Source organism: Penicillium subrubescens (genome assembly GCF_028828155.1).
Source record: "Penicillium subrubescens strain IBT 31985 chromosome Unknown utg000005l_segment0_segment0, whole genome shotgun sequence".
NCBI classification, from domain to species: domain Eukaryota; kingdom Fungi; phylum Ascomycota; class Eurotiomycetes; order Eurotiales; family Aspergillaceae; genus Penicillium; species Penicillium subrubescens.
Window position 1 is genome coordinate 4,635,770 of NW_026643155.1, and position 26,243 is coordinate 4,662,012.

At 50.5% G+C, this 26,243-nt stretch overlaps 10 protein-coding genes across 10 annotated transcripts; 6 read left to right on the forward strand and 4 right to left on the reverse strand.

Annotated features, from left to right (window-relative positions):
* Positions 1-990: 990 nt before the first annotated feature.
* On the forward strand, positions 991-2,342 carry N7473_008201 (Zn(II)2Cys6 transcription factor domain-containing protein; the record flags this gene model as incomplete). Its single annotated transcript, XM_057154141.1, has 2 exons — positions 991-1,344; positions 1,419-2,342. 2 exons carry the CDS (start codon positions 991-993, stop codon positions 2,340-2,342), a joined length of 1,278 nt encoding a protein of 425 aa, XP_057008479.1.
* Positions 2,343-2,830: 488 nt separating this feature from the next.
* N7473_008202 (SDR family NAD(P)-dependent oxidoreductase) lies at positions 2,831-4,118 on the forward strand (the record flags this gene model as incomplete). Its single annotated transcript, XM_057154142.1, has 4 exons — positions 2,831-3,002; positions 3,196-3,383; positions 3,521-3,672; positions 3,746-4,118. The coding sequence occupies 4 exons, from the start codon at positions 2,831-2,833 to the stop codon at positions 4,116-4,118; spliced, it is 885 nt and encodes a 294-aa protein (XP_057008480.1).
* An 821-nt stretch (positions 4,119-4,939) lies between these two features.
* Positions 4,940-8,077, reverse strand: N7473_008203 (serine/threonine-protein kinase). Its single transcript, XM_057154143.1, has 2 exons — positions 6,807-8,077; positions 4,940-6,654 (listed from the first exon to the last, which is right to left on the reverse strand). The coding sequence occupies exons 1-2, from the start codon at positions 7,447-7,449 to the stop codon at positions 5,948-5,950; spliced, it is 1,350 nt and encodes a 449-aa protein (XP_057008481.1). The 5' UTR covers positions 7,450-8,077; the 3' UTR covers positions 4,940-5,947.
* A 1,525-nt stretch (positions 8,078-9,602) lies between these two features.
* Positions 9,603-9,917, forward strand: N7473_008204 (uncharacterized protein; the record flags this gene model as incomplete). The annotated part of the gene is made up of 1 exon (XM_057154144.1): positions 9,603-9,917. The coding sequence occupies one exon, from the start codon at positions 9,603-9,605 to the stop codon at positions 9,915-9,917; it is 315 nt and encodes a 104-aa protein (XP_057008482.1).
* A 4,480-nt stretch (positions 9,918-14,397) lies between these two features.
* N7473_008205 (putative serine/threonine protein kinase (Prp4)) lies at positions 14,398-17,355 on the reverse strand. The gene is made up of 3 exons (XM_057154145.1): positions 16,316-17,355; positions 16,039-16,259; positions 14,398-15,970 (listed from the first exon to the last, which is right to left on the reverse strand). Exons 1-3 carry the CDS (start codon positions 17,023-17,025, stop codon positions 14,505-14,507), a joined length of 2,397 nt encoding a protein of 798 aa, XP_057008483.1. The 5' UTR covers positions 17,026-17,355; the 3' UTR covers positions 14,398-14,504.
* Positions 17,356-17,591: 236 nt separating this feature from the next.
* Positions 17,592-17,919, forward strand: N7473_008206 (Translation machinery-associated protein 7; the record flags this gene model as incomplete). Its single annotated transcript, XM_057154146.1, has 3 exons — positions 17,592-17,613; positions 17,673-17,762; positions 17,822-17,919. 3 exons carry the CDS (start codon positions 17,592-17,594, stop codon positions 17,917-17,919), a joined length of 210 nt encoding a protein of 69 aa, XP_057008484.1.
* A 643-nt stretch (positions 17,920-18,562) lies between these two features.
* Positions 18,563-20,107, reverse strand: N7473_008207 (uncharacterized protein; the record flags this gene model as incomplete). The annotated part of the gene is made up of 2 exons (XM_057154147.1): positions 18,563-19,940; positions 19,995-20,107. The coding sequence occupies 2 exons, from the start codon at positions 20,105-20,107 to the stop codon at positions 18,563-18,565; spliced, it is 1,491 nt and encodes a 496-aa protein (XP_057008485.1).
* An 800-nt stretch (positions 20,108-20,907) lies between these two features.
* On the forward strand, positions 20,908-21,924 carry N7473_008208 (cytochrome b5-like heme/steroid binding domain-containing protein). The gene is made up of 4 exons (XM_057154148.1): positions 20,908-21,003; positions 21,058-21,082; positions 21,135-21,372; positions 21,442-21,924. The coding sequence occupies exons 1-4, from the start codon at positions 20,991-20,993 to the stop codon at positions 21,670-21,672; spliced, it is 507 nt and encodes a 168-aa protein (XP_057008486.1). The 5' UTR covers positions 20,908-20,990; the 3' UTR covers positions 21,673-21,924.
* Positions 21,925-22,118: 194 nt separating this feature from the next.
* ish1 (double-strand break repair enhancer MSC1) lies at positions 22,119-23,899 on the reverse strand (the record flags this gene model as incomplete). The annotated part of the gene is made up of 5 exons (XM_057154149.1): positions 22,119-22,593; positions 22,652-23,431; positions 23,489-23,636; positions 23,700-23,750; positions 23,815-23,899. The coding sequence occupies 5 exons, from the start codon at positions 23,897-23,899 to the stop codon at positions 22,119-22,121; spliced, it is 1,539 nt and encodes a 512-aa protein (XP_057008487.1).
* Positions 23,900-25,181: 1,282 nt separating this feature from the next.
* On the forward strand, positions 25,182-26,243 carry N7473_008210 (glycosyl transferase family 8 protein; the record flags this gene model as incomplete). The annotated part of the gene is made up of 1 exon (XM_057154150.1): positions 25,182-26,243. The coding sequence occupies one exon, from the start codon at positions 25,182-25,184 to the stop codon at positions 26,241-26,243; it is 1,062 nt and encodes a 353-aa protein (XP_057008488.1).

Sequence of the window (26,243 nt, forward strand, 5' to 3'; positions counted from 1 at the left end):
CATGGGGCTCTTGCTGTTTTTCTGGGGTTCGTCGATGGTCATTGGAGGGAAATACTGAGGTGAAATGTCAGGTCTTACTAGTGACAAATCGGCTGCAGCCCATGACAGCCCTAGCGGCCCTGCCCGTCGGGCTCTCCGCGATGAGAAATAAAGGGGACATACAGAAGCCAAAGTGACTGGATGCCATTGACAATGTTGCATCAGTGTACGACGTAGAGGGCTCTTGGTTGTTTCCAAAGAAATCAAAGAGACCCAACAACCGATGAGAGAGAACATAGCCGCAGCCCAATCCAAAAAGTTGCCTGTCACTGTCAATCGCATTCTCTAAAAAGGAATCGAGCTGTGTTCCAGAAGAGCAATAGGAGCCTCCACTCGAGTCGCCCTCGTTACCCTCTATCCTCGTCCCAAGTCAGACCCTAGATCCCGCGTGTTCCCGGGCGGTCCAAGTCAGTGCAACGGCCGGGTGATGTTGACAGGACCCTTTTTGTCGTGCCAGTTGGCACTCGCATGCGAGGTTGATCAGATGGGAACGTCTGGGGTTTCACAGCGGCTGACGCTTCCATTGCGGCTGGCGTCGGGCCAGGACTCCAAAATGCGAGTGTGACATCTTGGAGGGTTGGATCTTTCAGCCATGGAGCTTGAGCTTATTCGAGCTTGATGGGTTTATATAGGCGAGGTCTTGCCCGGCCGCGGGTAGGAAGGAGGAAGAAGATGGAGAGATTTTATACGTGTTGATTTATACAGGTTGATGGGTATCTTTGTATATTTGCTACGTGGAGGTATACCTTAGATTTCCAACTTGATATCCTTCACGCATTTTATTTTCTCCATTTCTTTCTTCCATTAAGCTGTTCACGTTGATTCAACTTGCTCTCGTCCGATATCATCCATACTCTGACATCCGGCGACCCCCATGTTGGCAGGAAAAGACGAACTTCTCACCTCAACCACCATCACTACAACTCCCCCTCGGACTTTTCTCTGTCACAGATGCTTGCCGACTCCATTGGATCCCAACTTGTGGGAGGCGACGCACCGAAACTTCGAACCGCGTGCGAGAATTGCAGACAATCCAAAGTCAAGTGCAATCTATCCGGCAAGAACGTGTGCACTCGCTGCCTCCGAAACGGGCTGCAGTGTCAATACGGATTCGCCAATCGCTCTGGTAAACCAAAAGGCAGCAAAAACCGAGCAACGCTGAGAAAACTGGGCCAGTTGCCGGAGGACAAGCCCGCTGTTCGGAGCTATCGTGGTAGCCGGATGGGATCTGCTGCTGTAGATCGCGAGCCGCTTGTCACGGCAGGCTATGCAGGACATATGACTGGATCAATTCTCGATGATGATGTAGGTGATTTGCTTTTCATTCCCATCTGATGTATCTAGACTTACTTACCCCTCTTTTCCGTTGGGTCATATAGGTATGCTTGATTCCAGGCCCACCGAGTCTTTGGGATAGCCCACGAGGCCTTGGCAGTGTAGCCCTAGATACACCCATATTTCCGTCGCAAACGACAGCGGTGGGCGGTTCACCCTTCGGCGGTTTTGTGAATGCTTGCCCTGCTCTCTCACTCGGCTTGGGGTATCCGCAAACTCCAGTGACCCCCACGTTTCTCTCATCGGATCCACTGGTAGATGGTATGACAAGTCCACCACTGAGTGGCTCCGTATCCTCGCCTTACACAGGCCTAGCATCGTGTGAGTGCGTGGATATGCAGTTGTTTCATATGAACCGACTCAATCAACTACTCGCCGAGTCCCAGCCACTTCGCTTCGATCACAGCTTGCAGACGATCAAAGCGACATTTTGTGCCGGGCAGATCTTCCTACAGTGCAGGACATGCGCCAAGGATAGTTCCAATCTGCTGCTTCTCATCTCTGTTCTCAATTCAACCCTCCAACTATTCGAATACTGGATATCGCGGGAGACCTCTCGAGCGCCACAGGCGGATCACGGAGTCGATATCAGATACGGATACTACGAGGTCTGCCACGAAGAAAACCTGCAGATACGCACATTTCTACTTCGGGGTCTACTCCTGCAGTGTAGAGAGTTGCTCTCCCTGTTAACGACGTCTGTTAATACGTCCTATCTAGACGGCGAGAGCTCGGTCATGGCAAAGACGACGACTGGGGAGATAGATCATCATCCCTGGTCCTCACCAGGCAGTCTCTGTACCCCCCTGCCGGACCTTGATCCCGAGTTATTGCGTGACAGTGGTTCCGAGAGCAAGTGTCTGCTACCCATCATCGTGGGCTACGAAGCAACTGTGGACGCATTTCTCCAATCGGTGTCGACGAATGAATGTATCTGCGGGTCTAAATGCGTGGAGGAGCCACTTTGAATATGTTTCACTGAGTATATCAGTAGCAGCTAGGAGGATCAGGATTATAGGAAGGATTTATGTTTGCGATTTGTATTCTATCGGGTAGGGCCCGTTGCGGACAGAAAGTCAATTGAACCTTTGATTCCCACAAGATCGACAAGTACACGGAGGTCGGCTAAGCACGAGAATTGAGAATCAACATGCCCAAATAGCCTATATGATTTTTGACGTAGGCATTAAGAGAATAAAATTTGCACTGCACACTATGTGCAGTGTTATCCCCTGGGTCCATATTAACTCCGGCGTTAACCCCACACTTTCTTCGGTCCGCGGCGAGCCTCGGCACTTTTAGCCAGGACCGAGTTTAGCCCTGCGACCTGCACTGACTAAACTGTATAAGACCCCAACCTTCCTGTTTCCCCTCACGCCTGACAAAACACCATCTAGCATACAAGAAGGAAGTGCCAAAAAGAGGAAACCATATCAGAACAAAGTACTATACAACCATGGCTCCCTCCGACCGTCTCAACCAGGTCAACAAGCACCTCAACTATCCGGCCGGCATGCTGGCCGGCCAAGTAGCCATCATCACCGGCGCAGGACAAGGCATCGGCGCCGAAGCAGCCCGACTCTTCGCCAACGAGGGTGCCAAGGTGGTCGTTGCTGATATCGACAGCAGTACGTGTGACCCTGACTACTGTACCCCCGACAAGCCGTTGATGACTCCTCCCCGCACATGGCATGACAAGCATCTGCTTCGGCTAGGTAGCTAGATGCTAGTGTACCCACCCTGGCGGCCTTGCATTGAAGGATGAGGGCATTTGCGAGCTTTCAGATCTTGTGATCGATTCAGAGCTAATATATGCCATAGAGAAGGCGAATGCCGTCGCTGATGCTATCAATGCTGTCGAGCCTGGTCGCGCGCTGGCTGTCGTGGGAGATATCCTGGACGCTAGTTATGTCGAGACACTGGTGAAGCGGACAGCTGAGTTTGGTGGTGGCAAGATTCATATTATCGTTAACAATGCTGGGTTTACCTGGGATGGAGTTATTCACAAGGTGAGTTTTTGGGAAAATATTGTTCATACTATACACCCCTGTGTTGTACCAAGGGATCTCGGTACACCTAGTACAATAATTGGGGGTATACTCTAGTACTATACATGATTCGATATGCTGACCATTTCATCAAATAGATGACCGATAAGCAATGGGACACCATGCTCGCCGTCCACAACACAGCTCCATTCCGCCTCGTTCGCGCCGCAGCACCCTACTTCCGTGTCAAGGACAAGGAGCCCCGAGTCATCATCAACATCAGCAGCACGAGCGGTATCCACGGCAATGCGTACGTCCTCAACCTACCTCCCCTTCTAACCCTCCATCCAATTCCATACTAACACCTCCTCTCCCCCATACAGCGGCCAAGCCAACTACGCCGTCGCCAAAGCCGGCGTCGTCGGCCTCACCCGCACAATCGCCAAAGAATGGGGTCCAGCCTTCGGCGTGCGCTCCAACACCATCGCCTTCGGCTTCGTGACTACCCGTCTGACTGCTGCAAAGGAATCAGGAGCGTTTATCACCACTCCCGACGGGACAAAGGTTGCTCTTGGAATTCCGGGGAAGCAGTTGGACGGCAAGAAGGGTGCTGAGGAGGCTTCTTATCCGGATATTCCGCTGCGTAGGCCGGCGAGTCCGGAGGAGGCGGCTAGGGCGGTGTTGGGTGTTGCCAGTCCGTATTTCTCGTATGTTAATGGGGAGACTATTCGTGTTACTGGGGGGAGGAATATGTAAAATTGGGTGGGATGAGGTGGATGGGAGTGGAATCAGTTCTGGATGTACCGAACCTAAGAGGGTGATGCATTATCTTATTGGTGGGTTCATGTTAATACCATGCCATGTTCAAATCTTCGGAGAAGGGGTAGAGGGTTTCATGTCCATCTTAATCAGGTAATCAGGAGTATACCTCAATAGAGTAGTTTGACCAGCAGAACGTGGATTTCCTACCTCGGTCAACCAGTCAAACCTCCTGGAGCTATCAAGCAATTCAATTCATCTGTGTACCCTCACCTCTGTTTCAACACTAGCTCGAATCACCTATCTAGTTTCACGCCACTAAACTTACCATACTCATGCCACGCCTAACACACATCCAACATAGCACCGACCTCCCTAGCTAGTGTTCGCAGCACAATGTATCCCAGACCACAACAACAACTAATAAGGGCAACAGCAATTATCTTACAGTGACACAAGCGCCACGTAGAAGCTTGTCTTCATTCGAAGAGAGTAGAGACACAGTCGTGCCGTATAGCCGGGGCGGTGATGCTTATCGGGTTCGCCCGTTCTTGCCCGGGTGTGGCATTCAGGGATCTTGAAGGACTGTAAGACAGGCGTAACGTTGTACGAGGGTGAGGGAGGTGAGACTTAGAAATTGGAATAGACATCAACACGACAGGAGAGAATAGGTGAGGTGAGGTGAGAGTAAGAGGGTAAGCATAGGGATACATCAGAGGGGGTGACTATTCAGTTATAGGGAAGGAATGTGGAGTTCGTAAAGATTGAAAGCAGAGAGAGTTAAGATGATAATCTAGAATAAACGATGTTATGGTAGATGAAATTCAATAGTCTGATCAATTCGCTCCGCAGAGTCTTTAAGGTATCATATCATAAATAATAAACAAAATCCCAATCCCAATAGATCCCAGAAATGATATCCAAATCCAAATCCAGATCCAGATCCGAATCCAAACCAGCCATGCCGCGAAAAACACACAATGGTCTATGCAAATGCCAAAATTTCCATCCAGACACACAAAAAAGCCGAGAAGATCATATCTGATCACCACCCATAAGATCGTAGAAAGAAAAACATGTGAAGAATTGCCAGCCCATTTCAGACAATATTGAAAAGGAAGCGAGATAAACCAACGCCCGAACGACCGGGTAAAATTCCCAACGAAATTGATGATGACAGGTGCCCGAACCGGGATGATTCGACTGTCTTCTTCACGTGAGCCTCCCAATATATTATGCCAATATGTGTCAAGAAAAGAAAAAAAAAAGAAAAGACAATCAAAACAACCATCCGTCCAGTATGTGGGCAAAATATTAAAACAGGAGAAAGGAAATAGCAGAAAACAAAATCCATCCTATCCTGTCCCGCGGGGACAAGACAAGATAAACAGGCCCAACGGTGTTGGATTCAGAAGTCGCACGGCTGGGCCATCAGTGTTTGGGTATAATCCAGGAAAGTTTTGAAAAGACGGGAAATATGTCCGGGTAATTAAAAGGGTCACAGGGAATAGAAAAGCTGGTGGCCGAGGTAGTCCAAATGGGCTGGCTGGGTGCGGGATTGATCAATCCTCGGCAAGCACACTTTTTTTTGGTTGCGCGGCAGCTTTTGAAGATGGGAATAATCCAGGGTAGAGCGAAGCAACCGAAATGCTGAATCGAAAGGAGAACTCCAGGCGCAGGTAAAGCAAAAATCCAATGGGGGTAATGGTGGGAGGTTGAGGGGGCGTGAGATCGTGATGCTGCGTTAAAGGGGAGAGTGGTGGGAGGGTAGTCCAAGTCCAAGAAGGGAGATCGTAAAGTAGTGATATAAAGTGGCCTCGGGGCGTTCAGCAAACCTGAATCGGGGCGCCAGCAGCGAAACAATCCACGGGGATGGGTTGCTCCACACAGATCGAATGAGGGAAGACGACCTTGCAGTCCGGTACTTGCACCTGCACCGAGATAACTGGCGACATACAGTTGTAGTCAGAGTAATCGGAGTAGTCCTCGGTGAGAGCGGACGCTTCGGAGATAGCAGACTCGGAGAAATCCGAGTAGTGCGAGGAATCCGAGGACGAAACGGAAGGCTGGGCATGCATATGCAACTGCTGGTGATCCACGGGCATGTTGAAGACCTGAGAAGGCGGGATAAGGTTCTGAAGACGGTCCCAGGCAGTGGGGACTTGAACGGGGACCTGGGGCTGGAGGACTTGTACTGGGGATTGAACCGGGGTAGAGGCCATGGTCATAACTGATTTGGTGAACCGGGGGCAGTCCACGATCAGCTGGCGCAGTTCCGGGATGGTGATCCTCTTGGCTGGGTCGCGCTCAAAGACACGGCTCAGAATGTAGACCATCTCCGTGGACAGGGGCAAGATGGACTGGAGGAAGTATGGATCCTTGAGATAGGCCCGGAAAGTGGAATCCTCGAGGGAGGCGCGCTTCCAGGGGTTACGACCACAGGTCAGGTTGACCAGCATCACACCGAGACTCCAGACGTCATTGGCGGCTGAGGCGTAGCAGGACATGGGGCGGGGATGGGGTTGTTGACACTCTGTAACGTTTCGGGTATATTAGGAGAGCCGTTTCAGATGAAGAAGTGTGGGTAAATGAGGGGATAGCCAGGATATCAATCCGAGTGGCAAGAAGTAAGACGAAAGGAAATAAAAACAAAGACACTACATCAAGTGTCCAATACACACTTACCAGGCGACATATAGAAAGTAGAACCGCAACCAAAGTCCGAGGTATAGTAATCCTCGGTCGCAAGGCCAAAGTCGGCGAGTTTGACCGTCATGCCCTGGTCCGTCACCAGAACGTTCTCCGGCTTCAGATCCCGGTGGTAAATCCCGACGGAATGGCAGAACTGTACGGCATCCAGGAGTTGTAGGAACACACGCTTGACCAAGGGGTCATTCCCGACAAAGTGGCCCTTGTCGGTGATACTGGAGAACAGATCGCCCTCGGGGCAGAACTCCATCACGACGTAGGTACAGTCCAGGGAATCCATAATGCGCACCAGGGAGACCACATTGGGATGTTGAGACGCCCGGTGATGAAGACGAATCTCGCGCTGTTGATATTTGAGTTGTCGGGGATCCAGCCCAGACTTGTTGAGGGCCTTGACGGCATATTGGATATGCGTGTGGATGTCCAAGGCAGTATATACCACTCCGTACGCGCCGACACCGAGGATGCCGGTGAGTTCAAGCCGGTTGGCCAAGATCCATCCTACACGGTCCTCGGGAGCATAGCAGCGGGGGATGGTGATGGGGGAGTGGGGAGGAGTGGGAAGGTCGGTCGGATACATGTTATTTGGATGTATATATCCGGAGAGTATCTCCAACATGGAATGTCCGGGAGAGAAGCAAGGGAGGAGAAGGGAAAGTAAGAAGAGGTAGAAATATAGTCGAACAAGGTAAGATCCAAAATGGGTTACTCCTGGGGAGAGGTTGTCTTCTTTGAATCCAGTTCTTCCGGGATTAAGTCGAGTGGCAAGTGTTCACAACGGGTCGTGTCCAAGGGATCGAGTCCAGGTCAACAAGTGGCAATAAATCGGGGGGGAGTCCAAGGATTGTGGTATCTTGTTGTTGGAGAGTTTCACACGGTTCCAAATAAAATAGAAAAGGTCCAGGGTCATTCACAGGGAGAAATCCATTCCAGGGAGTGAGGGTCCAAATTGGGGGAGGGCCGATATGGGATAGGATAGTTCCAGAGAAGGAGATGGCGATAGTGATGGATAATAAATCAAAAAATCGAAAAATAATATGGGATAAACCGGAGGTTTTCAAATGGAGATCCCTTGGGGTCAACGGGCGAGATCAAAAGGAGGGAGAGGGAAAAGGTAGAAGGGAGAAAGGATAGAAATAGAGGTCTAAGAGGAGAGAGTAGAAGTAGAATAGGGAGAGGAGGATGCGACCGCGAGACAGTATAATGATGATTGTTTATGGGAATTATGGGGGGGGCGAAGGCAACGGGACAGATGAAGGGGGGGACTACTAGTAGTTAGATAAAAATAAGATCGATGATGCCCTCTGATGGTGCGTGGAGATATAAAAAAGGATTCCACAAGAACACTAGGCTGACCCGGGCTGACTGCAGGTCTCCATTCACATGGTTGGTCTCCCTATCCTCCGTAATTCTTAGTCTACATATCTAACTATGTACCGAGTAATTATGTACTAACTAAACATAGTTATCACCTTGTCTCCTACTCTACTTGGTACTCAGTCCATAGAGTTTTTTGTGCATCTTTGCCTCTGTTAGCGGTGTGCAAGTCAACTAACTTTGACCTACTCTCACCAACTTTGCAACTAACGCGTCCTATTCCCAGCTCTGAACCAATCACCGACTCGTTAGCAGATCTGCTGTAGGCCGTGCAGGGAGCCACCTGCAAGTGTTGATTGGATAGGGCTAGGGGCAGTTGTACATACAGTACATAAGGATCGGCTTCGACTTGGGGCTTACTCGCCCCCCCTATTTTAGAATGTGGCAATAGGCAAGAATCATCGACACCTTCAACACGAGCGCTTAACTCCACAGCCACCGTGGATCCACTCTCAATCACTGATCAATCATGGATTCATGATCCATGATCAATTTGATCCACACCTTCTTTTCCACTAGTCTCGCCCCCAGTCTGTTCTTGACTCCTTCCAGTTCTTCTCGAACTAACTAACTATGTACCAGAAAGTCAACCAGTCAGCCCAGTCTCTTGACTTCTCAAACTCCCACAACAGCCTCGATCCTCGTTTTCCCCCTTGTCCTTTTGCTTCCCACTCCCCGCCACCTCACCGGATTCATCATCCTAACCAATCTGGCCCATATCGGTCCATCATGGTTCCATCTTGGTCCGTGTGTCCACACCAAGATAACTGCCATCCATACCAGCCCCGCATAGTGCGTGGTAAGTGGATCATCCTTTTCCTTAGTGGCCGTGGAATGAGGCGACCGTGTCTGGTTTCTTGCTGCTGAGTGTCTCCAAAAAGCCCAAACCCAAAGCCAAAAGTTCCCAACAGCCTGTCCTTCCGTGCCCCGTTTCAAGCCATGGGTCCTGGGGCCAAGAAGGGGGTGGAACTAGACTCTTCCTCGTTTATTTGCGGTCGCAGGACTGGCAGGACTATTCGCAGCCTGGCTACACCGTATTTTTGGCCGCGATGGAGCAAATAAGCTAATCCACAAGAGTCTAGATGAGAGTCGAGATAATCTCCGCTCTTTCAACTGGCTTCGACCTGTTGGTGCTCACTGCTCATGATTCATTCTCTTCATTTGATTGGTATGTTTTGTTTTCAACTTTATGACCCACACAAGGCAGATTTGGTGAGAATCATAATAATAATCATAGAGTCAGCAGGGAGCGTGTAGTCACAGAAACCAACATCCAGCAGAGAGAACATCAACATGAACAAGAACCGGTCTGCCGGGATATTCGGTGGCCAGCCCAGACTCAAGGAGTGAGGCGATGAGGACAGACCTCCTCTCTGGACTCCTGGACCAACCAAAATGGCTGGGGTTCGTTCGTTTTTCGAGAACGAGTGGATCTTCCCGGCTTCGCACGGGCCTGGCAAGTCTGGGACCCCTCCGACCCTGGCAGCTGAGCTGTCGCTTTATTGGGAGGAGGGAGGTGCACGGTTGCACTGCCCTTTTTCCAAGTCGCAGAAGTACTCTTGTCCTCCATGTTGCACAGCGACCAGGCTGGGGTGCTGGCGCTTACAGGATGACCTGGATGGGGTGGTGGTGGGTGGTGGGTGTGGGTGCCAGGTTCGTGATCAAAAGCCCCCTTGGCCACTTGTCCTGCTGGTGGTGGACGAGCGATGAGTTGGTGGGAGACTCTCTCTCCCCTGTCTGTTCTGCTGCACACCCCCCAGTGCTGTGAGTTCCACGCCCCTTCGTGGTGGATGGAAGACACATCCTCCTTCATCAACCACTCATCGTGAGTTCCCCTCCTCCCCCCTAGTCTCATCGTTCTTGTCCGCCTCTCACGAGCGGTGAGAATCACCTGACCGGTTCGGCGATGCATCACATCCATCAATGGAAAATAGTCTGCTGTACCCCAGAATTCAGGATTGCCATTGCAGCTGAACTCGTTTAGTCCTCCGAGGAGTGACGGTAGTTGTCGTTAGTCGAGACCTTGCTTTTTGCCCTCGCTCACCCTCACCGCTACCCGAGACTCGCGGGCGCATGTTACCAGTACATTTTTACGGTGACTGACCGGCATGGTCCTACATGGTTGAATCTATAATTCTTTCATAGTTGCTGCATAGTCCTGCAATCAAATACATATTATGAGAAATGTATCTTGTAGATCTTCATTATAGTATCGAGTACGCAGTACAAGATATGCGTATACATTGTTAACACTGCAGTGATATGCACTCATCTTCCCCCTTCTTATCATCTGCCCCAATGCGGACAACAGTCCCTGGTGCGCCCCAAAGTAAATAATGCGATCCATCCATCCATTCACTTTGCCCTCCATTCCCATCTCTCCATGATCTCCCCACCCTGCAGGTGGCGGAATGCCAATGCCGGTTCGCAGGGGCAAAGTAGCACATACAATAATTAGCAGCCCAAGAAGGCTGGGACAGTGGGAGACTGTAACTCACGAAAACACTAAACACCCCATGACCCACAAAATAAACACACGCTCGACATCATCATTGAGGGAAAAAGCAATCATCACATCACCACTTTTTCCTAAGCTATCCCAATCGGAATCCTTTGCCACCCGGGTAAGAAGGCCGCCTCAGGATGACCCAAACGTGGCAAACGGGGCAACTTTTCTCCCCTCTTTGTTCCTTGAGCTTCCGCCTCTGAGGGGCTAGACTAAACTCGATATGGGTATCTCATCGAATTCACTGTTTGCGATTTGATATGATATCAATTATGATATCAATGGTAAACATGGATCGGTGGAGATTCCATTCGGAGGAATTGGATGGGTTGATCATGGGACTATGTTGTAACTATGGGGGATCGACGGTCTTCTGGAAGACTCGATGGTATCACTTATTGATGCCTAACTGGTTTTTGCTTGTTACTTCTTTCTTATCCTAGTCTAGAAATCCTTTCTTTTCTTTTGGAAACTAAGCGAAGTAAGTAGGTATTCTACATACTGCTGTACGAAGTAATGAGCACTTCATAGTAACACTATGCTGTATCATTATTCTCCACAATTTGCAGCAAATGCAAGTGTTATCACATCACTCTTCCAAAATAGAGTTACAATAACACCATTGAATGAATAATCATGCACCTACGCAATAATAATCCACCTCCACATCCATCTCGCATCCCCCTAACCAACCGGCTCCCTCGGCAGGACCCATCCACACTAAATTTCTTTGTCTACATCGCCTCCTCGACTCGTATCGCCATCCATCTCAGGCCACCCAGTCCAACGGACACGGTGAGTGGCCAACGACCACGCAATTCCTCGATATTCCCCCCGTCCCCCGGCCCAATCGGCTATCATCCACGACTGGAAATCCCCCACGGCCCAGGTGATGAAATGCTTCCAGCACGCAGGACATGATTTTCTTCGTTGGCAGTTTTACCGGACGGCAGAGCTTACCGTTGAAAGGTCGAAAGCTCGGAAAGTAGGCAGTGGAGTACATACGTAGACATCCTATTTGTCGGATCTCCTCATGGAGTCTAATTATCCCCTCTCATGGGACGGTCTTCAATAGGGCACCACAGATGGGGATGAGTTTCCGGGTTCAAAACCTGAATAATCCCAGCTTTTCCGCCTCTCATGTTTCACATCATCTAACTCTTCCGTCTAATGTCCAATCCACGAGGCGCGTACGTTCCACGGCAACGATGGCCGATGGATGGCGCTGGCCACGCGAGACAAACAGGCGGCCTGATCGCTGGTTAATGTACAATATACGCTTTTGTGATAGGTCCTCCCCTCATCTATTGCTAACCTTCTTCCGGGCGGTACTACTGTATCCCAGGTAGGTTGAGCTGAACCTATTAGCAACGAGTATCAGCAGAATCGGACCCAGTCGATCGGCGCGACGGTTATGGTTCCATGGCTCGTTGATGTCACTTGTCAGATATGTAGATCTAGAACGCGTTCGGGTCCGACGATCTTGCCTCTCCCACCTACTAGTAGTAGTGCACTGCCCCTACCTACCTCTCTAGGTTTTATACTTTATGATGGAACTACTAACTTTGCGTTGCTTTGATTAGTTATCTCTTTCCTTTCTCGGACATCACATCTCCGGACTCGACTCGTTCATCCAAACTCGCTTCTAGCTGGTTGCTGGTTGCTGGTTGCTGGGCTGACGGCTGAAACGGCTCTTGGGAATTATGGACCCGTGGTTATTGTTGGTTTTGGATCTAGGAACTAAGCCAGGATTCGGCCTTAGTTGTGGTTGATATGTTCGCGAAGGTGCTTCCGGATATAGCTAGTCGCTCGTACTTTTTCATCAGTCCTTGTCTTAACCTCTTAGCAGCCTTGTGCTATTACTGGAGGCATATGTTCAAAAAGATCGTCTTGCAGTGGCGCTGCTGATAGGCTCGGCTGTGTGCACGCTAATCCCCAACGCCTTCGCCCGGGTTTTAATATGTTGAAGCGGGGTTGAGCTGATTGAGGGCGCCACTTACTCATGCGGAGGAGGGGCAAGGGGCTCTGGGAGGAGGCTGATAGGTACGAGGCAGAGTGCTCTTATAGGAGAACTGCTATGTGATTGGCTTTGCCCGGCTATTGTTACTTGCCTGGGTTGCCACAGGCATCAAGGCAGGATTGATATTCCTCATTTGTCTCTGGAATGCATACATGCAGTGAGGAGGGGGAAAGTTTGCGTGTTGATGGAGGTTGGTAAAGTGGCTTGGCTAATAGGGAGTGATTGATTGAGGTGTATGATATGTTTCTATGTAGGTTGGACAAGTTGGGTGGCTGAAATACGGAAGGTTTTCAGTTTGTGGTATGTGGCTGCCAAACATTTAGGTGTTTATGAAGAGGATTACAGACTGAAGTTTGCAACGGATCAAGTCCAAGTAGTTGGGCTGTTAATGGGGAATTGGCCGTATGTGATATCTGCAAAGAAGGGGCTCCTTTATCTTCGTTGTCTAATATCAGTATGTCACGCGTCGTCAAACCCACAATGCGCCTTGCAAAGCTCAACATATGCTTCACACACCCAGTGTGAGTGTATAGTCTCGAAATCTTGGATGGCAGTTCTTTGTTTTTGTGTTCATCTCTCACTAAATATACACAAATCTAATTACAAGCAGACTAATAGAGCACGGATAGAGTATTCCCAATAAAATCTTCACCTAGGCCAAGGTGACCTAAAGCGATTTCCATTTTCCCTGGGTTATCTTCAGACGTTTTGATCGTCTGAGTAGTGGTTTGGGAGGCTCTAATGAGTTCACGAGATGCTCTGCCTGTGTTTCCGAGTCGTCTGATATCCTTGAGTCGCGCGCTTGGGGTTTGAGACCCTTCACGTACTTGCATGAGCCACCGTTTTCTAGTAACTGTATCATTATGTTCAGAGCCTAAAACAGTTTCAATTGTCTGTGACGCGTGTACCAGAAGTTCTTCTGCTTCAACTAATCGCATCTGGCCGCGGTATATCGCTGCAAGGTTGCTTTGACATTGTAGAGTATCGGGGTGCTTGTTCTTCACCTAATATCCTCTTCCTTGCCTCGAATACTGATACCTGAGTCTTCTCTGCCTCATTCTAGCACTCCTGGTACACATACGTTTTCGCAAGGCAATCCCTATTATCCAGAGTGACCGGGTGCTCGTCGCCTAGCATCCTTTTCGTTGCCTCGATTACTTCTACTCGAAGTCCCTCTGCGTGGTCTAAATGCCCCATATCCCAAGAAATTCGGGCAAGGCAGGTTTTACACGCGTGTGATACAATCGCCGTTGCCGAAGTTGTGCCGTAAACGCCAGTAGGCAAACAGGCCATGACAATATTGTGGCCAGCAATCCTTCCAAGTGAATAGCTAACATGGGCGCTAACAGATGGAAGAGAAGCATGGGTCTCATCAAAAATGGTCTTGGCGGCAGCTAGCTCGAGAGGTAATGCGCAAATCCATGCTAGTCTGTAATCTTCATGGGAAAAGCGATTTGGCTCCACCATGTTGAAGCCGTAGCTTGATGGCAGGGAAATGGGGAGACTCGCAGTACCTCACAGTGAAGTAATTGTTTGAGAGCTGAGAGGAGGTTGAAGAAGGGGATAATGAGGCTTGGGCTGAAATTGGGCGACAAGACGGCCAATCATATTGATCCTCCTATACTCATGCGATGTATCTCGAGGGAAGCCTACATGAAAGACGGCCATGCTAATAATAAATTAAACTAAGCCAAAACCTCTAAGATATGCACATAAAATGATAATTCCGTCGTCCGGATAACAACGCCATCATAATATCATTTCACAACACCTACTTCCGGTTCAAGAAGGGATGCTTCAGCGCCTCAGCAGGTGTGCAGCGCTTCTCAGGATTTAGAGTCAGACAGCGATCGAGGAAATCCACGAACAGCGTCAAGTCTTTGGCATCAGCATCAGACATACCCCTAGTTCCCTTGCCCATCAGACGTGTCTTCAGATCGCGGGTCGGCTTTTTGAAATCCATTACTCTGGTCACTGGACGACCAGTGAGTTTGTCTTCTTCGGCGCTGTGGAAGTTGAGCATGTCGTCAAAGTGAAGGTGTGCCAGAGAGCCACGGCGGAGGACCTTGGGCGGGTATTTGCCGCGGCATTCCATGATAGATTTGAGCATTTGGTTGTTGTTGCGGCCCGTGAAGAGAATCTTGCCGGTGTACAACTCGAAGAGGGTGCAGCCGATGGACCACACATCAATTGCATAGTCGTAAGGAATACCCAGGATAATCTCGGGGGCACGGTAGAAGCGACTGACAAGGTAAGGTGTAATCTCGTTTTCGGATGCTGGGGAGGCAGAACCCAAGTCACAGACCTTGAGGATATTGCGTTGCTCGTTGACCAGCAGGTTGTCGGGTTTGAGGTCTGCGTGCAGGATGTTACACTTGCGAAGCAGACTCAGACCCAAGAAGATCTGTTGGGCATAGGCGCGGATGGCACGGAGGTTCAGCCCGACATCACGACCAAACTTCTTCAACACCTCACGCAGGTTCATGCTCAGATTCTCGAAAACCATGCACAGATGGCCCTTGTGTTCGAAATAGCGTACGAATTTGATGATGTGCTTCTTATCTTCTGGGTCAGCCTCATGAAGCTGCTCCAGGATCCCAATCTCCTTCATGCCAGCCTTGCGCATCGTATCGTTCTGACGGATGATCTTGATGGCGACCAAACTCCCGGTAACTGAATCGCTGGCTCGAACGACAGAGGAGAACATTCCCTTGCCGAGATTTTGCTGGACGTGGTAGCGGCCGTTGATCAACTCACCGAGCCGCACGTTGTAGTAACCTTCTGGGTCATCCCAGTTGTCCATCATGCTGATATCCAGCTCTTGGGGCTGAGGCACGGCTGTTGCCGAGGCATGCGTGGGCTGTTCGTCCTTAGTATCCTCAGCGAACATGTCGTCGTCGTCAGCGAACATGTCGTAAGGGTCTTTCTCTTTCGGGGCTGGAGGTGGTTGCTGAGCGGGGGTATCGGGGAGAAGAATATCCTGTCTCGACGTTTGCGTTTCGTCATACGCGGCAGACGAGACATCACCGTTTGTGGTTTGTGCCCCATCAAGCTTTTGTCTTTCTTCCTTTGTATCAAACATCGGATCGTAATCTGCGGCAGATGGTTCATCCTTCTCCGTTCCGTCCGTGATAGCATTAGAATTGGCCAAATCTGCATCGTTACTGATCGTGAAATCAGAGAAGGCATCTCCAATCTGCTCCCTTGGCGTGTGTACGGGTGACATTTTTGGGGAGTCTATCCGAGCGAATCGGCACACATTAGCTTTTGTTCCACGTAGTTTTGTCTTGGACCGTATGACCTACCGGACATATCTTGGGCACTTGTTGGCTCAGTACCAGGTGTCGATGAATCTGTCTCGCCGTCGGGAACCTGCAGGGCCTTGAGATGCATGGGAGTCGCTTGACTTCGGTACTTCGCTTTAATGGCCTCGCGTCGCTTGCGACGAGCCTCCAGAGCAGCAGCTTCGTCCATTGGTTCGGATGGCTCCGGTTCTTCCGCGGGTTCTGACATGGGAATATCTGCTCTGAAGAAGTTGTTAGTCTTAGATCAAGAATATTAGACAGAACCTTCAAGACATACTCATCGGAAAAGCGGGCACGTTTTGGGAGAGCATGCTGCACCTGATTCTCTCGTGTTTCAGCACCAAGCTTGGGATCCCGAGCGCCAGCTGGGGTCTTTCCTCGTTCGCTCACTACCTGTTCATAAGACAGTCCGCGCCTAGTGTCCGCCTGGGGCCGCGTGCCCTCCACATTCGGGTTCGGATCATCGTACTGCTTTGGCTTTCTGACTTCGCGGTAGGGCGATCGGCTATGAGTACGGGGTCGCTTATCCCTGCGTCGGTCGTAGTCATCGGTGTACTGCAGACCACCTCCGTAGCTCTCCTCGCGGTCATAGTCGTAGTACGATTTCTGTCGGCGGGAGGGGGCGTTTCGATCATACGGTCTATCGTCGTACCTCGACCCAAAACGTCGGGACGGCTCCTGCCGGGCGTTCCGACCCTCTTGCCCATCATACTCGTCGTCGCGTCTGCGCTTGTAACCTCTGTTGTCACGATAGGGCGAGCGAGAGTGGGATCGGGATCTTGTCCATGACCTGCGTCGGCGTGGCGATCTGCTGCCTCTCAGCGATGGAGATCGGAGCGCAGAGGAAGTACTATCTCTGGGGGGACGGTCAACGCTGGTGCCATTAAGAGGAGGTTTTGACGCAGTTGCCTTCATCTCTGAGCCTGATTCGATGATCTCACCCTCAGAAGGGGTCGACAGGGACCTCGAACGATTGCGGGACGCCATGGTACCGACCGTCACGTTGTCGAAGACGAATATCACCACCCAACGAGCTGATGTCTCTTGATCGTCCTTCTTATTTTTCTCCCTTTGCAATGTGTATGCTTCTCTTCAATCGGCCTTTGGAGGAGGCTTCAATGAGAAAGTCTCAGTTAGCTCGAACTTCAGAGAGCAGAACGACTCTTTGGGGATGTTTGAAAGTCCAACCGGCTTGATAGGCCTGCCTTCACACCAAAGCCTTGTAGCAGAGATTATCCCAGGCACATCACTTGGCCAGAGGCAAGGTTTTTAATGGGATGACAGATGAAAGCAATGATAGGCCAGCGTAAACTTCGGGGTGGAGAGGAGTAAAGCAATGGTGCTAAGAGTTGCATCTGTCAGTTGAGCTGGCCGTGATAGGCAGATTCTGCGCCATACCTAATATAGTAGGCGGTGAAACAGCCCCTCTGATAAGCCACTCCGGGGATCTTCATTTTTTTCCATTTTGCCATCGAAGTCAACTCTTGTCGAGCCTCTCATTTCTCGTTCATCTTTCGATCAATCTTTTCCCTTTTCTTTGAACATTATTCACAATGGGTGGTGCAAGCAGAGAAGGTTCGCAGCAATCCCCAGAGCGAAAAGTACCCAAAAGTACCCCGCTAACCATGTCATAGGCGGCAAGGCCAAGCCCCTCAAGGCTGCCAAGAAGGAGAAGAAGGAGCTGGACGAGGATGAACTCGCCTACAAGGAGAAGCAGAGAGCTGGTAAGTTCTTTTTGCAGTGAAAATTTTCATCACCTCATTCTAACCAGAATTCATTGCAGATGCTGCCGCAAAGAAGGCTCTCCTCGACGCTACCAAGGGCAAGAAGGGTCCCCTCAACACCGGCCAGCAGGGCATCAAGAAGTCTGGCAAGAAATAAGTGATCAACCTGGGACGATAGACAGGCGCCACGCGTCTCTCCATATTGCGACTCTTCCAGTCCACCTTTCACGAACCAAACGAGCCATGTCCCCATGACAGTGGAAACAACTGGCATTTTTCCACATTAGCAAATACATACCACTACTGCGCTTTTGATAGCTCTCTTGCATATACTTGAGTAACTCAGCCTTCGATACTTTATCCCCTCTTTGGAAATTGCTTCAACCCTATACCAGGGATCTATAACCTGAGCCTTTACCAAGTCGTCGTTACATACATGACTTATTGGTGGCTAGTTCTTCCCAGCTAGTTGAATTTGGTGGGAATTTTCACTCTTCAGTATTACATTGAAATGATTACATGGAAGATCTCTAGAAAGACTGGCAACAGTACAAGAGTCTTGTTATCACGTTTCATTTTGGAAGCACATTCTAACATCAACATTCGCTCAATCAATCATAATCAAACACGGAATTCCCAAAACAAAAAGAGGGTATCGTTGGCTGCCTCGCCCAGCATGGGAAATGGGAACGCTTCAAAAAACGCCAAGGCAAGACCAGGCACAGTATCAAGGAAATCGAAATCGACCAGGTACCCAAAAGTCGAGAAACAAGAGAAACCTCCCTAATCAAACTCACCACTCAACTCGTGACGCGCTTAACCCACAAGTTACTACCATCACCATGATTCTCCCTCTCATCCAATTTTCTCCACGCGCGAGTAACCTTCAATCCAAGCTCATGCTCTTCTCGCTTGATCTCGGCAATTTCGTTCTCGATACTCTGCACGCTGCGCTTGACCTCCGCTTTTGCAGCGAGATCATACGCGATAGAACCAGGCTGGATCACCCGAGTCAACTCGTGGATGACCGTTTCCAGATTAAATCTGCGTTTCGCGAGCTCGTCACGTCGGGCTTCTAGAGCTTCGATGCGTCCTAGTGTATCCTTGGGGGCGTCGTCGGGCTGGGATTGGTTCGCCAGGGTTGGCTCTTGCGCGGCCTCCGAGGGAATGGGCTTTCTTACTGGCTTCTTTGATGTGGGCATGGAAATAGGGACCGGGCGCCGGCGCGACATGATTGAAGCAGAGAGGTCCTCTGTAGACTTTGATACCAGATTTAGACTGGCGCGCGGGCTGTCGTTCGGGCTTCCATTGGCGCTGCCGTTGTCCACAGCAGTGATTGGCGCGTCGAAACGGCTCATAGGTTTGCCGTACATCATCAAGTCGTCTACTTCTTTGTTTAACTTGTCATACGATGCCTGTGTTCGAGGGAGCTTGTAGGCATGCTCGGTGGCCGGTCTCTCCGGCAACGGTTTGGGGTCGCCGGCGGTAATCGTCGTCACGACCGTGGGTACAAAGCCCAGATGAGTATTTTTGGGTTGGGAACCCGCGTAACCCGCGTCTTTATTGACGGAATGCTCTGCCAACGGCTGCACACGTGACGAGGAACGATTGCGGGATTCTGGAGCACGGTTCTCGTTCTTGGAGAAACTGCTGATCCGGCTCCGTGCCTGTTCATACTTCTTTTTGGGCTGTAGTTGCTCGCGGCCCCAGTGTAGGAAGTTGGTAGCATGCGATCCGGACGTTTTATGGAAAGTCGTGTTGCGTGGCTCGACTTGGCCTGCGTTCCCGGCATTGCTTGTAGTTGGCTCGCCCGAGTATGCGTCCCAGCGAGTAGGGTGTTCATCGCTATTTGGCGTGAAGTTGATTGTTTTGGGTGCTGACTGCGAGGGCTGAGGCGGCGACGGTCGAGTATTTACAGCACGAGCTGGGGCAGGAGCAGGAGCAACTCCATATCCCCAAGAACCCGTTCGCTGATGGGGGAACCCTCGATCAGTGCCAATATCTTCTATCGGCGAGACGCAGAAGCTGCTTCCACTGTCGCGTACTCGAGGTCCCAATTCAGGTGAAACGGCTGGAGATACATCTGGATACTGCTTGCTCTCATATGTATTGCCCGCTGGAGGCAAGGGCGCAGTGGGCTGGCCAGTCTTAGTATTGTGCAGAGACGTGGTTGAATCGCTAGAAACTGAATTAGAATCTTCATTCAAGATATATAATTTCTGAGGTACATACTATGGCAGCGCAGGCAAGTCCTTGGCTGTCCGCGCGGGATCCTCTGACGTCTTATCCGCCGATGTGGGGTTGCCCATCGGGCGACGCGATTTGAAGGGTCCTTTCGACCACATCTTGATCTGCGATGGAGTTGAAGTTTCCTTGATAGATGCGGTTGTCGATCGGCGATGCGATCAAAGGACGTTTATTCTCCTTGCTTTGCGCTGAGGTAAAAAGAAGAGCAGGCGACACAGGTGGGCGATCAGACCAGATAGCTCCGCCAGAGCCGGTACGGTACAATCAAGAGGAAATAGGCAATATGTATGTAATGAAGAAGCCGGACGATCCGACTATTTTCCACGGAAACAAAGCTGGCGGGGCAGCACACGTCAGATGTCAGAGGTTAGCTGGAGGCTAGGTGAAGTGTTGGAGGAGAGGAGAGAAGTGTAGAAGAGAGTTCGTCTGCGATGCCAGCATGGCATCACCAGGCTTGCCTCAGTGGGTGGGCACACAAATTAAATTGGGGGCGATGATCCAGTGGAGTGAGTTTTTAATGGAGAGATTCTAGGGACTGTTTGATGGGACTGGGCTGTGTTTTGGGCCAAAAGGGAAATCGAGCCTGTTTCATGTTGGTCGCCTGGGGCCTTTCTCGTATAATGAAAGGGGAGAGATGCTACACTAATCGGGGAATTGGGGAAATTGAATAGAACCCTAAGGTTTCAACTTTCAAGTCAGATTCCATTTCTAATTTATTTATAGTTATAGTTTAGAATGTTATTCTCAGCCTGTTTAACGTCCAAAAGAAACGAGCGAATGACGAAAAAGAAACCACAATCAGTGTAGCCTACTAACCTGTCGTTATCACGTGGAGTGGGGGGAAACATCGTCATTCTTCTCCGCAGCCTCCGGCGGATTCCTCATCCACATTGTCCTTCCGAGAAGTCCAGTATCCCGGAACATTCCATTCGTCCTTGTCTTCCCACAGCCAACTGCCCGATATCTCAAACACATCCCAACATGGCTGCTGCCGGTTAGTTAGACGCCCAATCTCCGTGGATGAACCCTGCTAACTCCTTAACTCAAGAGGGCTCCACGCCACAACCTGAAGTGTTAGTGTACTTCGCCCAACACAACCTCCAACCAAACTAACCCACCAGCTAGGATGTCAATCGCCTCACCCATCAACCTCATCCTCCTCTCCCTCTTTGTCGTGCTGGTGTACTGGCACTTCCGCCCTAAGCAACCTGTCACACTCCCCCGTGGCCCGCCCCCGGTCGTATTCCGCACATACACCCCGAAGACGCTTCTCGAGTTCAACGGCGTGGACGGCCGGCCTGTCTTCCTCGCCGTGCGCGGTCGGGTCTTCGATGTGTCCCCTGGCAGGAACTTCTACGGTCCGGTAGGTGGATGATAATGCAATGGATACCCGAGGTTCTTTTCGGGATATGGTTAGCTGATGACGCGATAGGGCGGTCCGTACGAGAACTTTGCTGGTCGCGATGCCTCGCGTGGCCTGGCACACCAGAGCTTTGACGAGGAGATGTTGACTAAGGATCTTTCCGGCCCTTTGGATGACTTGAAGGATTTGGATGCCGACCAACTTGAGAACTTGCAGTCGTGGGAGGAGCGCTTCTCGGAGAAGTACCTGGTGGTTGGAAAGTTGGTCGCTGAGGGAGACCCTGAGGCTCCCAAGTCATGATCTACAGTATATTACTGTTGGATGATTGTGATGATCAGAACAAGGCCACCAAAAAATGATGTGATGGAATCGGCTATTTGTGCGGAGCCCTTCCGCTTTGCATAAAACCAGACTTGAGCTATTTCCAGAGTCTGGGGGTTTCGGAATATACTCGGATCACGTTAAGGCATTTTAGTGCATTCCCAATTCTAACATTGGTCTAATAATATCCTACAAGGCTGTAGAATGTACTTTCAGGCACCAATCCAGGGCAATTCATTTTAAGCACTAACTACTATTGACACAGCATGAAAAGAAGAAAAGCTAAAGCCCCTGAGAAATAACATCTCCGTTTAACCCAAAATTTCAGAAGTCATAAGCATCGTATTCAAAAGCATGATGATGGCGGAACGAAATACCGGCCACCATGTCAACACGCTTACTTCGCAAACGAGAGAGCGGGATGTCTACAGCTCGCTCCGAATCTTCTCGGTCTGCTCAGCGGCCTTCTCACGGACCTTCTCCGCCGCCTCCTGGCCCTGAACGCGGCCGCTGGAAGCTCCAACCTTGAGCTTCTCCAAAGCCCAGTGAAGAGTATCCATCACCTTGGCGTAGATAGTCTCTTGCGGGTTGGTGGTACCGAACCGGAAGTAGGTCGCGTGGCGACGAGCAGCAGCGCGCAGCTCGTTGATGTTCGATCCCTGATAGACGGGGATGCCGTACGAGTCAAGGTACTTCTTGAGGTCAGATTGCGACCAGTTGTCGAAGGTGGTCTGCTTAGCGGTACCGGTGGCTTCGGCGAGGTTCTTGGTGGCAGAGGCGTAGTGCTCGCCACCAGCCTTGGAGGCCTTCAGGTAGGAATCGCGAGCATGCTTGATCAGCTCTTCGCGAGAAGCATCAGCCTTCTTTGCGGCCTTGGAGTTCATGGCTGAGAGATATTTCCTAAGCATCACCCGTGTTAGTCAAGACTCTCTTGAAAATATGCCCTATCAAAACTTACAAGAGATGCTCCTTGTCCCAGGTATCAAAGTTGTACTCGTTCCATCCACCGGCAGCGCGGTGCGCATTGGCGCGCACCTTAGCGACCAGCTCATCACGCTTGCTGTACTGGGGAACAGGTACACCACGAGCATCGAGGAAAGCCTTCAAGCGCGAGTCGGACCAAGTCTTGATCGCCGCGTCGAATTGATCCTCCATCTTCATCTTGACATCATCCGTAGCACGGGCATACTCATTTCCAGCCTTAGTAGTAGCAGCACCGAAAGCCTCCGAGGCGGCGGCAGAAGCACTAGAAGCCTGGGCGACGAGATAGGCGCGGTGCTTGCGAGCCAGGGCAATAAGTTCATTACGTCTCGAGCCCTGGGGAACCTTGACGTTGTGCTCGTCGAGGAATTCCTTCAGCCTGGAGTCGGACCAGGCGTTGAACAGCTCCTCGCTCAAGGATGCCTGAGCAGCCTCGGCCGAAGCTGCCGCGGACGCAGAGATACTCTGGGCCTGTAGGCTGGCAAGGCGGGAGTTGCGGCGGACGGAAGCGACAAGCTTGTCACGGGTCGTGGGCTGGGGAGCGGGCCATCCTCGCTCGTCAAGCCAGTCCTTAAGATCAGACTCGGACCAGTTCTCGTACAGCCAGTTACCGGGGTATGCGGCAGTTTCACCAGCCTTCTTCGCAATGGATTCGTAGTTCTCACGGGCAGTCTTGAGCAAGAGGTCGTGCTTGCGTGGTTGAGGTGCCGGAATGCCATGGCGATCCAAGAATGCCTTCAGCTGGGAGTCCGACCAACTGGGAAGATAGTCAGCAATGAGAAATCAATGTCATAGAAGAGGGGATACTTCTTACGTGTCAAACACCCATTCCTTTGCTTCGTGAAATTCATCAGTAACTCGGTCCGCGGCGTTGCCCAGGGGCTTCTGCACGCGGTTTTCCCAGTTCGACTTGACCAGGTTCTCGAGATCCCGGCGGTCGGCGGGGGTAGGGTAGGGGATATCTAATCAGAACAGATCAGTCTTATACACGTAAATTGATGAATATCAATGTCATTCATCCATACCATGATCCGAGAGCCATCTCTCAAGCTCGGTTTCATGCCACTTGTTGTAGACTGTAAGCCCAATGACGTTAGCGCGTGCAGGGATCACCCATCTAGATTCATCATCAACACTCACCAGCTTTGCTCCACCAGCTGGAAGCTGCAACAGCTTCAGTGGTCGCGAGCAAGCACACTAGGCCGGTGGCCAGATTGAGCTTCATCCTAGCGTTGTATCTTTTAGTGTAGAGGTAAAGAACTTTGGAGAAGCTGTAGCATCACGAGTCAATCGTTAGTTTAGGCTGTCGCAATCGTGTAAAATAGTAAAAGGGGGGCATACCAAGTCGAAGATTGTTAACAAGCTTGAAGTGAGAATGGAGCGTTTGTTTTATTAAATATGGCGGGCTCAGAACGCGAAAAAGGGTTGTGCAGACAGGGAAATAGCAAGCAGCAGCGATGATCGCGCGGTGACGTAGTTGGAGAATTTGCCTGGTTCCATGAGTGCATGATTCATCAAGGCCCATTCTTTTGCTGGGCAGCATTGGCGTCATCTTCAAGATCTTGCCAACTCCTTATTACTTGTTACACGAAGCCTATTATTTAATGATTGTGGCTGGCCATCTTGTGCCATACAGGTGATGAGGCGTTAGTGAGCCTCTTTAGCTATGGGCGGCTCGGCGCGGTGTCATCGTGAACTGTGGATTTAGTTGGGGGGAGCAACAAACACTCAGCCTTTACCAGATTTTGTTTATAATGGTAGCTATTCAGGATAATAAGAGGAGTGACATGACTTGATGAAGCCTAATTTGACTAAACACGTCCACAGCTGTCAACGTGCCTGCACTGTGTCGAATCCCTAGCCGTCAACCCGTAAACCAGGTTTCGCACTGCACACATGTCACGGCCACTGATGAGCCTCTATCTATCCTTTTAATAATCAGTCTACTAAGTCTGGAAAATACTATTCGAGGCAAGGAGCCATGTTGTCTTAATGTGATTTGCAGTTTAATAACCCCTTGGCTTATGTTGGTCTAGAAGTGTCGGAACAAGAAGCAGCCCGTATGACTAAGAATGTTGCCTATGGCAACATTTTTGGTCTAGCGGTAATATACCCTATCTGTGTTCGACAAGAAGCTTGAGGCCTGAGGCAAGATTGTGTACTTATCCCCAACCAATCAACACTCACGTGTTATGAAGTTCGTAGCTGAGTCAGCATGCATATCCCCGCAGCACAAAACTAAATGCGGTTCTTCAACCAGACTAAACGAGACAAATGCATCACCGAATGCAGCCCACGTCGCAGTCTACACCCGCATTGTCTGAAAGTCGATCATTGCCAAGAGCAATTTTATAGGAGATGTTACATGAAGGAGAAAAGTCCCTTAAAGAAAGTCAGACCCCGGGTCTTGACAAGACCTGTCTACCTTGGGAAGTCTGTCTCACCACGAATATATATTCCCCAAAGGAGTAGTTGTCAATGGCATTTGAATAACCTCATAAGCCGCCATGACCAAGACTGGGCGCCCTGAAGACTTCATGAGCAAGAAGCTCTTTGCTTTTTGTCTCTTTTCAATTGGATTTACCATCTTCCTGCTCTTTGGCTCCCCAGCTCCTCCATCGCCCGACGAGCTCAATGACACTCCTGGTATTTCGGGCCAGCACGGGCAAACGACATACAAAGGTCGCCAGGCCATCAGCACATTCCTAGCCTCAAAATCCAGCAAACAAGCCGACCAAAATGACAACGAAGATGCCTATTTTGTGAGCGCGCGGACGCTTATATACCAGCTGCTCCACTCTCCCACCACCAAGCTTCTACACCCAGTGCCCATTGTGGTACTCGTTACCAAGGATGTCAGAGAGAGCAAGCGTCAAACTCTTCGACATGACGGTGCCATCGTCGTCGAAGTTGAGGACGTCACACACAACACGCCCATTGCTGCCGAACGCTGGACATCTATGGCGACAAAGCTGCATGTCTTCGATCCTGCAATTGTCCCCTACGAAAAAGTCCTCTTCATGGATATAGATATGGTCTTGACCCGTCCCATCGACAAAATCTTCCAAGACTTTAGCACTGAGCTTGGCCCAATCACCAATGCCAGCCAGGTCGATGCCGAACTCGGCCCTCTTCCCGAGCAATATATTCTAGCCACCTCTCCGGAGTCACACCAGAAGGACCATGCATATCCGTTTCTCGACTCTGATCACACGATGAGCACATTCAACAGTGGCTTATTCATTTACTCTCCCTCGGTCGAGATGTATCAGTACTATATGCGGCTTCTTGATCATCCTGATCTCTACTACACCGGCATCCCGGATCAAGACCTCCTCAACTATGCGCATCGCTGGGGTGGACCGATGTCGTGGAAGCGTTTGCACTGGTCCTGGTATATCAATTTGCCTAACAAAAATGACCTTCAAGGTGGTATGGCTCTTTTGCATGCCAAATGGTGGGAACAGGGAGCCTCTCTTTCCCGCGAATCCATCGAGCAATTTGCTCTTGCTCGTAGATGGGAGATGGAGGGATATTGGATGGGCCAAGAAGCCAAGTCGAGCTCTTGA